We start from the raw sequence: 14546 nt of genomic DNA, 5'->3' as shown, positions 1-14546 counted from the left end.
AGGGATCTGAATTATTCTGGGACTCGCTATTATTGTTTAAAGAGGTCATGTAAATAATCTCTAAATGAGGTCCACAGCTAGCATCCACCGGTGCACTCTGCAGGTCCCACTTTGAAATGCTGAGTCACATAGCCTATGCCTCAGGGATACACTGGCTAACGAGCCCCAAGAGATGTCAGCTGGAAAAGGAAGTCAATGTAAGTGCTATGGCCTTTCCCCCACATAACTATGAGATTTATATAACATGGGCTCTGACTTGTGCTGTGTTTATCCATCTTCCTGAATCAAATCACTCGATTTAGGGGCATTGTGCATTACAGTAGTACATCAAACATGAAAAAGAAGACTAAACTATGCAGGAGTTTGTTGGAAAGACTAAAGGCTATATTATCAGATCAAAAAAGTAATGATGATTTGGTAGAATAAATATTTTCCCAAATTCTTTAGCAACTGGTAGTTATTTGAAAACTTGTCCAAAACATTTTTCTTTCATCATGTATGATGTGGGTGTTCACATGTGTGTGAGCACACATGTATATGTGGGTATGCATGCACATGCATGTGCATGAATATGGAGGCCAGAGAATAACTGATGTGGATGAGGACCAAGGTAGCTTTCTCCTGAGAGTTAGGGACTGGCCCACAGGAACATGGATGCCACCATGCCTGCCTTAAGGAAGAAAACTTGCATCTGATCCAGTCTCATCCAAGACTACTGAAAACAACCACCTCTTCATCCATCCTCAGCCACAATAACAGCAATAGCTTTCTGTTTCATCCTTGGTTTCACAGACTCAGACCCCATGGAGGGCCCTTCCTGAGTCAGTTTCCTTTTGGGACCACCAACCAACCAGGTTTCTCCCTATACACTACCTGAGCCACGTTATGAAGTTTATGCTAATTAGATGCCTGGTGCATCTCATTAAATGGACCTGTGACAGTATGTAAATCCCTAGGTCCTTCTGACCTCTGCCCTCCCTCCCTTGTTCCCTTCCCCCAGCAACGTGTGAGAGATTCGCTCTGGGGCTCTCAAGAACTTCTTTTGATGAGGGTGCCTTCTTGCTTCACTTTCCCCCTGTCTTACCTCTCCCTGAAATAAATTTCCTCACTTATCTTCTCTGAGTCTGCATTTTCAATTCTTTGATAACTTTGACAAGAACACAAAGTTTGGATTTACAATTCTGGGGGTTTCTCAGGCATGCTATCTCCCTCCTGTTGAGATCTCTCTTATTGGTCTGGAGCTCATCAATTGGGCCTCATTAGCTGGCCAGGGATGTCCTGGGATCCTGCTTTCCCTTTACTAAAATAAAAGAGGCACACCATCAAGCCAGAATTTAATGTGAGTTTTGGAGACTCAAACTGTAGTCCTCATGCTTGTGAGATAAAAAACTTTTCTGACTAAGGTAGCCTCTGAAGATTTTTTTGACATTCCTTTTCATTGAGAGTTGGCATCTATATTGCTTCCTCTCGACTCTGGTACCATCTTGACAACTTTCTTAAAAGCATTAAGCTGCAGCACAAATGTTGCTGTATGACTTCTGAGGGTAAGTTGTGGCTTCTCCTGGATGCTCTTGTAATGCTCACTCTGAGTGACATAAGCTGTGAAAAGTCCAACTACCTGAGACTGGCATTCAGAAAACACACATGCATATGCTGCTTCCAGTAGAGAGTCCAAGCTGAGCACCCAGCTGTCAGCCAGCGTAAACCATCAGCCACATGGGTGAGCTGTCTTGGACAGACAGCCCATTTGGATCTTAAAATAACAGCACCCTCAGCCACATCTTCCTGTCATGGTATGGCATGAGAGATTCTAATGAGAACTGCCCTGTGGAGACCTCCCCAGTTTCTGACTCACAGATCATGAGCACAATCTTAAAGTGGTAATTTCATGCTAAGATTTGAGCAAATCACTTGATATGCAACAGTAGAAAACATATTGATTGACTCATTTAATCCTCACAACAACCTACAGAACAGCAACACTTCCTCTTTTTCATACTCACTATCTTTGTGTGTGTCGGGTGTGTGTGGGGGATATGCACAGACATGTGTCCTTCCAGTGTCTCGTGTGCTTCCTGCAGTGGGGATGCAGGAACCCTTGCCTGCAGTGGCCAAAGTAGAGAATCTGGTATCTTTCTCCATCGCTCTGGCTCATTTTCATTTGAGCCAGATTATCATACTGATGATACCAGAGCTTTCTGTTCTTCATGAGCCTGAGTGATTCCCTTGTCTGTGCCCTTCATTTGGGGGACCAAGGTAACAAGCACGTGTAGCCACACACAGCTGTTTACGTGAGATCTGAAGATTCAAACTAGGAACCCCTCGGGCTTCATGCTTATACAGGAAAGCACACTTAACCAGTAAGCATTCCCTCCAGACCTATGTTTTCTTTTTGTTTTTTAGCTTACAAAAACTAGGCTTCACAATATTTTCATACATGGCTGCCATTGTAGTTTGCTCATATTTAGTCTTCCATAACCCTTTTTTGAGTCCAACTGGTCTTTCTCCACCCCTCACTCAGATAGTTCCCCTTCAATTCTCAAATGTGTTCCTCATTTTCTGTCACTCTTCACTTATTTCTCACATGTCCGAACTGACTCCCAGAGATATTTTATGGCAATCCCAATATGACATGGCTTCTGAGATGCAGTGCTATTTTGAGGCACAGGTAGTCAGGCTCCAGGACCAGTGCTCTTTTGTTCCCACTGCTCTTGTCCTAAGAAAAGTGATGTCATTTCTGGATTCCCAGTGTATCATTTCAGATCCTGTGGTGGTTGTAATGGATGTCCACCAATTGATTCAGTTTATTAAACCTTTTAATTTACACCTTGCAGCCACCTGGCTGGAGGAAGTGTCACTATGGGTGGGTCCTCGGGTCCAGCCTGAAGGTGTGGGGGTGGATTTGGAGTTCTAGTCTAAACATGTGCAAAGTGCCTGAGCTTTGCCTGGAGTTCCTAAGTGTGCTTGGATGTGCTGGTATGGTTGCTTTTGGATTTTTTTTTTTTTCTCCATGCTTGGGCTGGTGAAAGTGGGCCAGCTTCTGCCATTGTGGAACTTCTCCTCAATGAAAAGATCATTGAAACAGAAACTCAACAGAGAAGTGAGAGAGCTCAACAAAACTATAGAACATTTAGCCCTAATGGACATATATAGAACATTCCACCCCAAATCCAAGGACTACACATTCTTCTCAGCAACAAAATATCCTGGGTCATCAAGCTTGCCTCCATATATTTAGGAAGATTGACATAATCCCCTGCATGATATCAGATCACAATGCTGTATTGCTAGAAATTAACAACAAAACACTCACCAAACATCCCATCAGCTCCTGGATACTGAACAGCACACTTTCAAACAATAAATTGGTAGTGAACAAAATAAAAAATGAAATAGAGAAATTTCTAGAAACAAATAACAATGAGAACACATGCTACCAAAACTTAATGAATACAATGAAGGTGATTCTCGGGGGAAAATTCATAGTACCAAATGCCTTCATACAGAAGACAGAGAAATCCCAAATCAATAACCTAACCATCCACCTAAAGGCACTGGAAAAGCAAGAACAATCCAACCCAAAAAGCTCCAGATGAAAAGAGATAATTAAGATCAGAGAAGAAATTAATGAATTAGAAGCTAAGAAAACAATTAAGAAAATTGATGAAACAAAAAGTTGGTTCTTTGAAAAAATAAACAAGATTGACAAACCCCTGCCCAATTTTATCAAGCAAAAAAAAAAAAAAAAGAGGCACTTCAAATTAACAAAATTAGAAATGAAAAAGTAGAGATCACAACAGACATAAGTGAAATTGAGAGAATCATCAGGTCTTACTTCAAAAACCTCTAAAAAATTGGAAAATATAGAGGAAATGGATAAATTTCTAGACACATACCATCTACCAAAGCTAAACTCAGAGCATATTAATCTTCTAAACAAACCTATCACACCCATCAAAATTTATGATGAAAAAAAAAAAACTGCCCAAAAAGAAGAGTCCAGGACCAGATGGCTTCTCAGCTGAATTCTATCAAACCATCATGAAAGAACTGAAACCAGTCTTTTTCAAACTATGCCACACAATTGGAGATCAAGAAAAGCTCCCCAACTCCTTCTGTAAAGCTACTATCACCCTCATACCAAAACCAGGCAGAGATGCCACAAGAAAAGAAAACTACAGGCCGAATTTTCTGATGAACTTAGATGCCAGGATCCTGAACAAAATCCTCACAAACCAAATTCAACAACACATCAAATCCATTATCCACTTTGATCAAGTGGGCTTCATCACAGGAACCCAGGGGTGGTTCAACATGCAGAAATCTGTCAACATAATACACCACATAAAAAAGGCTCAACACAAAAACCACGTGATCACTTTGATAGATGCAGAAAAGACCTTTGACAAAATACAACATCACTCCATGATGAAAACATTGGAGAGAATCGGAATGGTCGGTTTATATCTTAACACAATAAAGGCTACATACAAAGTTCCTAAAGCCCAAATAATACTTAATGGAGAGAGACTGAAGGAATTCCCATTGAGGTAGAGAACAAGACAGGGGTGTCCACTCTCACCTCTGCACTTTAATATAGTACTGGAAGTCCTAGCTCACACAATAAGACATAAGAAATAAAGGGGATAAATTTGGAAAGGAAGAAATCAAGTTAGCGCTACTCACAGATGACATGATTCTATATGTAAAAGACCCGAGAGCCTCCATTCCAAAACCCTTAAAGGTGCTAAATTCCTTGAGCAAATTATCAGGTTACAAAATCAACGCACAAAACTCAGTAGCCTTTCTATATGCAAATGACAAAGATACAGAGAAAGAAATAAGTGACATTATCAAATTTTCAATAGCAACAACAACAACAACAAAAATACCTTGGAATAACATTAACCACGGAAGTGAAAGATCTATACAATGAAAGCAGAAAATCACTCAAAAAATAAATTGAGGAGGACTTAAGAAAATGGAAAGACCTCCCATGCTCCTAGATAGGCAGAATTAACACTGCAAAAATGGCAATGTTTCCAAAGGCAGTCTATGTATTTAATGCAATTCCCATCAAAATCCCAACATCATTTTTCACAGAGAAAGAAATATTGATCTCAAAATTCATATGGAAAAGCAAAAGGCCTTGGATATCCAAGCATATCCCCAGAAAAAGAAACACCTCTGGAGGCATCACCATACCTGATTTAAGCTATATTACAAAGTCATAGTAATAAAAACAGCATGGCTAACAATGGTACCATCTTGAATGTATTCACTGACTACAAAAAACAAAAAAAAAAAAGAATAGGTAAAGCTTCATATCCAGTCCAATGTCTTGCACAGTGAAGTACTAACCTATGGTAATTAAGGCAGAGCTTGGTCATTGGATATGATGATATAATTGACTAGAGGGACTGCTTCCTTTCTTCCAAGTGTTCATCTAAACTGACAAAGAAATGTGTAAAAGGATGCAGAGAGCCTAATACTAAATGATAGTTCTAACTCAAGTTCCCCCAAGGTTCAGGGAATGTTGCAGAAGCAGGTCAGAAATATTGTAACAGCCAAAAGATATGGAGCTGTATTCCAAGACATTGCCCCCCACCCTGTACCTGCTCTGACTGGTGCATTCATGATCCCACAGTGAATACCAACAACTCCACCTAGGATGGTTCTCAATGAAATGGGGACAGGAAATGGATATGAGTATAACCTGTTGGGAATATAACCAATATACAATATGTTCATACTGTCAAGTTAATAATAATAAAAATAATTATAAAAAGCAGTGTAAATAAAAAACACTTAGGGAATATTTCTTCTCCAAAAGATATTTTTATTTGATTTATTTGAGAGCAACAGACAGAGAAAGAAAGAGACAGACAGAGAGAGAATGGGCAGGCCAGGGCCTCCAGCCACTGCAAACAAACTCAAGATGCATGCACCACCTTGTGCATCTGGCTTACATGGGTCTTAGGGAATACAAGCCTCGAACTGGGGTCCTTAGACTTCACAGGCAAGTGCTTGACCACTAAGCAATCTCTCCAGCCCCTCCAAAAGATCTTTAAGTGGGAAAGGAGGTATATTAAGAGTAAGTCATAATGCTAATGTTGATCCCCACTAAAATGTTACCTTGAAAACAAATCTTGACAAGGCTTATTATAGATTTCTTCTCCTCCCACATGACTCACTCTCAAGGGCATTCAAGAATGGAAAATGACACCAGCTTTCCTTCAACTTCTCCCATTCACAGTGCCATTGTTTGCTGTGTCCTTGGATTGGCTCTCATGTATGTGACTCAGCAGTTCTTTCAAACCTCACAGCTATGCAATGCTCAGTTCAATAGTAGAAAGTTGGGGGTAGAATGATGAAGCATGGCTAATACTCAGCTATGCGAAGATACAGAGAAGAAATATCATTTACTGAGAAATATCAAGTGACTTTAACCTTTCTATGTGGGAGTTTGTTCTTTTCTTCACTAGTTGATACACTCAATACAGATTTGACTACATAAGAAGTGTTCAACATTCATTATCCTGTGCTTCCCACATAAATTTTCCTAGAAAATGACCTCAACCGTTATTTCCCAGCTGACAAGATCATCAAGACTGAATGCTCTTACATGCTCATCTTTTCTCTTTTGCTTACTTAGCTTCTACCATTCTTACTTACTACCAATAATAAGTATTGTCCCTTTATTTAAGGATGGTGATTCACATGTGTACCAGATATCATCCCCTTCAGAACACTGTTCATTAATTATTCTTTCTGCAATGTCCTTAACATTTTCATTTCCTTCTTTGATGACTTTCATTAATATCATAAAAGAATTCATGACACACTGAAAAGTTTGACAGTTTCTTTTTCTCAATCTCTCTCCCTCCCTCTCTCCCTCTCTCTCCCCCCCACCCTCGCCTCTATCTCTTATTGGGAAGGTCTTTCTATGCATCCTTGGCTAGCCTCAAATTTGAAGTGATCCTTCTGCCTCTGCCTCTACCTCTGCCTCCTGAGAACTGTGATTTGTCAACACATCAGGTAAATCCTGCACATTTTTCTTTTTAAAAAATTAATTAGTCTTATCATCCAATCTAGAAGTAAAAATCCTGGGTTTTAAGCAAGTGAGTAAGAAGCCCATATCTGTGCAAAACCCCACACATGAGTGTTGATAACAACTTAATTCATAGTTGTCAAAAATTAAAAGCAGCTGAGATGTCCTCCATAAAGTAAATAGATTTAAAAAGTGTAATACATTTCTACAATGAAATTATGTTCAGCAATAAAAAGAAATGAGCTATCAAGCTAGTAAAACAAGAAGGAAATTTAAATGCATATTGCTAAGTGAAACAGCCTGTCTGAAAAATCTACATATTGTATGATTCTAACTAAATGATATTCTGGGAAAGGACTATCTCTTGTGACAGAGAAAAGATCAATGATTGCCAAAGGTAGGAACAGGGAGGGAAAGATGAATGAGCAGACTAAGCACACTGACTTTTCAGACAGAGAGACAATTTGGTATAGCTTTACGGCATTATTTGGTAAAATATATATAACTCTGTAATACAAACAGTGAATGGTCATTTGAACAATAAATTTTTGTAGCTAATAATGCACCAATAATAAGGAATGCTCCACAGAAATGCAACATGTTAATAATAGGATAAACTGAAGGGGAGGAAGAGGAAGTATGTAGAAACGTTGCAGTACCTATTCAATTTTCTCATAAACCTAAAGCCAACCTGAACTATAAGCTCATAGTAACTTTTAAAATAAATCCAGAAGCTTTATATGAATCACTTCACATAGCACCTGAAGTAGAGTTTCATTAAACAATTGGAAGAAAGTATGTATATATAGCAAGGGATGGGAATTTTTGGGAGGGGGTACATTTTATAATTCTGCTAACCACACTATCCTGTCCTATGCGGTCCCTTCTTGGCATCATCCTTTGTGACCATAAACTAAAGTTGATGTTCCCTGTTCTTCTAAACTGGGTGGTTTTTCTTCACTTTCCACATGTTTTCCTGGGTTTTACTTATTTCCATTGTTTCAAGCACTTTTTATATAGTACTACCCACACATTGGTCAACCAACCTAATTAACTCTTCAAAACCTCCTATGCATTTTTCTACCTGTGTCTTTATTAGGATTTCCAACAGAGAAACAAGGAGAAAATCATTAATGCTCCAACACACACACACACACACACACACACACACACGAGCATGGTTCTCTGTGTCAGCTTCTTCTCTTTGAATGAGATGACCATTTATTTTGTTTCTCAAAAATCTTGGAACTTTGATATTTTCTGATGACTTAACATAGCAGAGAGAGTCTCTTAAATTATTTACAAGTATTAACTCACTATCACAGAGGGGGGAGGTACTATAATCTGAAAGCCTTGGAAGACTGGAATAGTATATCTGGTTTGTGGGTGGAGTCAAGTTATCTGACCTAAGACCCAAATTCTACACAACTGCTAGATTATATTTTCCTCTGTCCACTTGGCCATCAAATTCTACAGATTCTATCTCTGCAATGTCATTCAGACTCACATCCTTAGTTGTAGCTCTGCTACCATGAGCTTGATTTGGGACATCAAAGAATATTTCTCTAGCTTTCAGAGTCATGTGTCCATCTATGGCTCTTGCCAAACACCCAGTACATTCCTTTCATGTCACCCACACTTCAGGAACAGTCACTGTCTTGCTGTAGAGACAAAAACACCTGACTTGAAGGAGAATATGGGAGGAAAGGGCTGATTTCAGGTTTACAGTCTTTAAGGGAAACTTCATCTTGGTGGAGAAAGCATGGTGTCATAAGGAAGCTGTCACACATCTGGATGGATGTAGTCTGAGAACTGGGCTTGGAGCTGGCCTGTTGGTGACATACCTCTTTCAACAAGCTCAACCTTCCATACTGTCACCAGCTGGAAATCCACTATGAAATTAAATCACAAATATGTGAAGATGTGGGGGACATTTCACATTCAACAACCACACACAAAAATAATTTATTCATTTCACTGTTGAGAAGCTTCATAGCCAACCTTCTTAGCCAATCATGAAAGTGGCATTTGATTCTTGACCAAGTTTTCTCCCTTGTCCTTTTGCTAATAACTGAGCTTGTGTTTATATTGTCCAAGAAACTCTTCCTGGCACATAGCTGTCTTCCCTTCACTGTTATGAGTTTCTTATGAGCAAGACTCAGCTTATCATAGTTCCTGGTATATACATGTACCCAGTAAATATGTAATGGATAAACTGCATTTAGTCTCTATCTTTATTTGCTTTAAGATCTATATTTTGTTTGGTATTGTGGTGCATGTCTGTAGACCCAGAACTTGAAAAGCTAAGTCAGGCTGATTACTGCAAGTTTCATGCGAGTCTGGTCTCCATATCAGGACAGGGTCTCAAAAAAAAAAAAAAAAAAAAAAGTCTATATGTTGAGATCCACGTAAAAGATGACTTCAAGAAAGAAAATGAAAAATTTATTCCCATGCTTAAAGTATCACTATATACTACAGAGTTTGCTGTATATGGAACAGATGCACTGATCATTAACGACACAGGAAACTGTTTGCTATCTGTGGAGATAAAAGACGAGGGTTTGGCTCTCGTTTCATGACTGACACGGAAATCTCTTGTGATTGTTTACAGTAGATGGATTCATGGCACCTCGCCTCTACTTGTTTCAATGCTAGATGATGCACGTAAAAGTACACAGTTATAAACTATGTAGGCATTTGACGACAACAACCAAAGGAACATCTAGCAGTGGAATGAGAAGGGTCACCCAAATGCAGTTGGCGGCCTGTAACAAACCACACTGCCTCACGAATGATTCAAATGTTCCTCTTTAATTTGCTGTCAACTGATACCCACAGCTGCTCGGGTCGTGGACCTTTCCTTCCGGGCCTTGGCAAATCAAGGGAGGTTAGCTTCTTGTGGTTAGCAGTGTGAAATAAATTCTCTCCTAGGAAAACTCAAGTTCCTTCTCACTTGCCAAGCTCGCCTTCCTCCTTGATTTAAAATTCTAATGATTTTCCTGCATTCTTCTTGCTAAAGCCCGAGGTGGACTCCTGACCTCCTTGGAAGAGGTGCGAATGATACCAGGGTTCCTGACTTCTCAGCTCAGCAAAGCTCCTCCTCCCCAGACCCAGAAGGCCCTTTGGACACTGAGGTTGGGAAGTAGGCCAAGAGACACTCCTGGGGTGCAATTTGGGGGGAGAGGATCAGGGAGTGAAGCAGAACCCTGGGTGCCGAAAAGGCTGCGCAAGGGACAGGGGTGCGCGTGCCATGCGGAGCGTGGACTCCTGCGGCCATCCATCTGCCCACTGCTCCTCCGCGCCCCGCTGGCCGCTCTGGTCAGGCAGGAGGGCGCGGGTCGCTGTCCACAGTGGGAGGTGCTGAAAGCCGGGCGCGGGCGCGGGCGCGGGGGCGGCGTGGCCGGCTCCTTCGAGCGCCCTCCTCCGCGCTGCGCGGCTCCTCCAGCCCTCCGCTCCTCCCGCAGCCATGTTCCACGCGCGGGGAGGAGTGGGGGAAGGGGACAGAGCCGGGGGACCGGGGCGGGGAGAACCGGCTGTGCCTGGGGGAAGGAGGGGATGAGAGTTGGGGGGAGCCGCGCGTGGGGGAGGCGGCGGCGGCGGCGGCTAGCGAGGAGCCCGCGCTGGGATCTGCAGGAGGACTCCCCGGAGCCACCGTCATGGTGAAGAGGAAGAGCTCCGAGGGCCAGGAGCAGGACGGCGGCCGCGGCATCCCGCTGCCCATCCAGACCTTCCTGTGGCGCCAAACCAGGTGAGGGGCGCGGAGGGCGCCGCGGGCGCTCCGGGCTTGGGGACCCTCCGCTCAGCTCCGGGGTCGCCGGGTTGTCGCCGCCGCCGCCACCACGGAGGCCGCAGCCTGCAGCTGCCTTCCCTCTCGGGGGGTGCACAGCAAGTCCTGTTCATCCGCATTTAAAGGTGTCTCGGTGAAGTTTGACAACAAGCAGATTGGCAGCTCTGCAAGAAATGCGTGCAAGATCGAGGGGTTGGGAAGGCAGAGAACCGGGGTAGGGGGGGCGGGGAGCCAAGGAAGATGGTCATGACTGGTGGTGTTCCGGAGTCCACTTCCCCCTCCACCCCTCCACCCCTCCATCGCGGGCTCTCATCCCAGCCCTGTGACCTGTTGTTTTCCTGCTCCTGTTTCGGCGAATATCTGCTATGCCCACTTGTTAACCATATTTGCTTGGATTCAGCCAGCGTCATCTCGCTGGTTAAAGTCCCCCCCCCCCCACACACACACACACTGGAAAATGAATTTTGTTTGGTAAGGATTTGTGACCTCTATACAGGCCCGTGACCCAAGCAAACCAACAGGAAATACGAATTTCTTATGATTATTTTAGAGATTTACCTGATGGGGGAAAAAAGCGATTGTGGTCATCATGACCCACTGCTGTACTCGTTTTTCAGTTTTTAATGCGACTGCACTCGCGAGGAACCCGCGGCTTCTAAACCACTAGGTATTTAGATTCAGATTAGGGAAAAAGTCTTCAGAATTAGAGCGGGTGTGGAAAAGTGGAGAGACCCATGCCTTTTCATATATGTAATTAAATGCGTAAAAGCAAATGTTGTCAGCTGTTCAACACCTGCTAGTTAACAAGCTATAAGGAAGCATGAAATTGGCGTTTCATCGCCCCATGTCCTCTTCATTGGAAACCATGTCATAAGGATGCTTTAATAATGATTTTGCTCATGTTTATAACGAACGTCTTTATTAATATTTCAGTGCATTTCTGAGGCCTAAACTGGGGAAGCAGTATGAAGCCTCTTGTGTGGTATGTGATTTTTTCACCATTTAATGGTTACTTGCATATTCCATGGAGTAGGAAAGGCTAAATCATATTGACTGCACATATTAATCCACTTGGCAAATATTATGGAGCATCTACTGCTTGACAGGTGCAATCCTCCTCTTAGAGCAAAGACCCAAACAAATACAGTGTGTACATCTGAGTGGGATATGGACAGGCCACAAAGCAAATGTTTATGTAGAACGCAAAATCAACTACATGGTGATAAGCAATATGCAGAAAATTTAAGCAACCAAGGGTATTAGAAGCTATGGTAGGGGTTTTATAGTACCGATCGTGGGTGGTTAAGGCTTAATTACTAATGTGATGCTTGGACAAAGACATAAAGAAGGGAGGGAGGAATCATAACCTGAAAAAAAAAAAGAGAGAGAGAAAGAGAAAGAGAGAGAGAGAACTGATCGAAAGACCTCAGCATGGAGCAGGAGTGACGGGGAGGATGGGAGGTGTTGGACAGCAGCAGAGAGCAGAACCTGGAGGAGGGTCTTTCAGGGCAAGAGTGAGAAGTCAAATTGTTAATATGTAAAATGGTGACCAATAATAAATGACATTCAAATGAATGGCTGTGAACTACATAATTACATGAAATAATATATAATTCTGTATTTTTATGTCTTGCATATATTCCACAGATCTGAAATATTATGAACATTACATTATTATGAACATGAAAAATGCTATGAATATAATATCACAAAGTATTATGAACAGAGTGCCCTTTTTATTAATACAAAATGCAGTAAACTTGTCTTGTCCTGAGGTTGAAACACAGTCCCATATCCTGACAAATTACCACTTTGAAAATTAAAAAAAATAAGACATGAAATCATAAAGTAAAGTTGAAATGTATTTTAACAGATTCCCTTAACTTTTGGAGTCCCCACAAACACCTTAATATTGCATGTTTTACGGTGGAAAGTAGCTTTGATATTGTCATACATTCTTACAAATAGCTACATGACTTTCTGGAAGGAACACTGAAGTGTATAAGAGCCACAAGTTATGACGGAAACCAAGTGGAAAGTTTAACACAACCATACACACACACAAACACACACAAACACACACACACATACACACACACACATACATACACACACACACACACACACACACACACACACACACAGCACTGACTTTGTTGAGTCTTCCATTCTTCACAGTGGCCACAGAGACATTTTGAAACATAACTTTCTTATCAGGATTTATTAATACAATTTCTAGTTGTTTTAAGATTGTCAGAATAATATGACGCTTGAAATGCCTAAGCATCCCTTAACCTGTACTGACAAGTACCCAGAACTCTCTGAGATTAAGATTTATAATTTATTCCCTTCTTTGTATTAGACTGCATATATCACATATAAATTTTTAGTGTGTAATCTACCATTAATGAGTTTTCAGATATGTGGAGACTAAAAAAATGAAAGGTTTCATCTCTGAAAGTGTTTGAATCTGCACTTTGATCATATTAAAAGCCTTTATTTAGTATTCTAAGAAAAAATTAAAGTTTTTGTCTCTGTGACCTTAACAAAACTCTGTGTGCCTTTCATTTGTGAAGCTGAATTTCCCATATTTATTATATCCTCATTAAACTTAGGATACCTTCATTAAACTCAGTGGATCACACAAATTTACAAGAAAAAACAGACATCAGAGTAGAAGAGGGACTAGACAGGAAGAAGAAAGGGTTCTGTGGAGGGAAATGGGAAGAAGGGCAGCAGTTGGTAATAGAAAGAGATTTTGGTCAAAAAATACATTATATAACTATAGAAAAATTGTCTATAAAATTAAATGAAATAACTTAATTGGATAATTTCTTTATAGGTCATGTTTTTAGTAAGTACTTAATAATTATCATAATACAGTTAGAGTATTTGGGGCTTCTAGTACTGTCTTTATACAGGACAATTAAATTTATTGACTACTTAGGGTACTCAAGCATAAATCATGTCCCATTTACAAGTTAACATTTTTCTCTTTCCCTAAAATATTGTATTAATATTCTCCATCCTCAAAACTAGGAGAAAAAAAAAAACAAAGTAGGTCAAATGCTACATGAACTGGATTGCTTCACTCTCTAAACCCATCTAACTCATCTAACCCCATCAAGAACAGATGAGTCAATGGGAACAAAGCAAAGATGGCTCATTTCATGGCTCCTCCCCTCCTTCTCTGCCTTCTTTTCCATATGCAACAGATCACTGCCATGTAGGATATTAAGGAGTTTCAATGTTAGCTCTTAGCTAAGGTTGAGAATGAATTAGTGGTCCCAAATCAGATGTCTTGAAGCAGTCATGTCTTAGTTAGCACCTGTTGAGCAAGTTGACATGAATTCTGTCTCTCAAGATATTTTCACAAAATACATTTCATTTTGGGCTACAGTTGTGACAGGCCCTTTGGATGACTCAGCAACATTTTAATAAAATATGATATTCAAAAATCTCTTGACATTAAATGTGTTGCTATGCTCTTTGTTAGAAGAAGCTTATTTTGACAGGAGGAAAGATCAATGAATAACTTAAACCATACATGTTGGATCAAAAGCCTACAAATGAGCACAGAACCGAACATCATGGCCAAGCCACTGGAGGCCAACATACACTTGACATGCAATAAGAGTGTACCCTAAACGATTTGATCCTGTGATTGTATCTTTTAGAGTGTACGGTATTTTTGTGCACATTCTAAAA

The 14546-nt window shown here is 40.9% G+C and overlaps 1 protein-coding gene across 5 annotated transcripts in view; it reads left to right on the top strand.

The window, feature by feature from the left end:
• Positions 1-10665: 10665 nt before the first annotated feature.
• The window catches only part of Unc80 (unc-80 homolog, NALCN channel complex subunit), a 192046-nt gene continuing 188165 nt past the window's right edge, over positions 10666-14546 (top strand). For all 5 annotated transcript variants that reach the window (XM_004653524.2, XM_004653522.2, XM_045147565.1 and 2 more), the window contains exons 1-2: positions 10666-10799; positions 11772-11820. In XM_004653524.2, coding sequence (XP_004653581.2) covers positions 10708-10799; positions 11772-11820 — 141 coding nt within the window. In that variant the 5' untranslated portion in view covers positions 10666-10707. The remainder of the gene's footprint in view (positions 10800-11771; positions 11821-14546) is intronic.

The sequence above is a fragment of the Jaculus jaculus genome, chromosome 4, assembly GCF_020740685.1.
Source record: "Jaculus jaculus isolate mJacJac1 chromosome 4, mJacJac1.mat.Y.cur, whole genome shotgun sequence".
Lineage (NCBI taxonomy): Eukaryota > Metazoa > Chordata > Mammalia > Rodentia > Dipodidae > Jaculus > Jaculus jaculus.
Note: the sequence above shows the minus strand (reverse complement) of the source record. Positions and strands in the feature narration are given on the sequence as shown.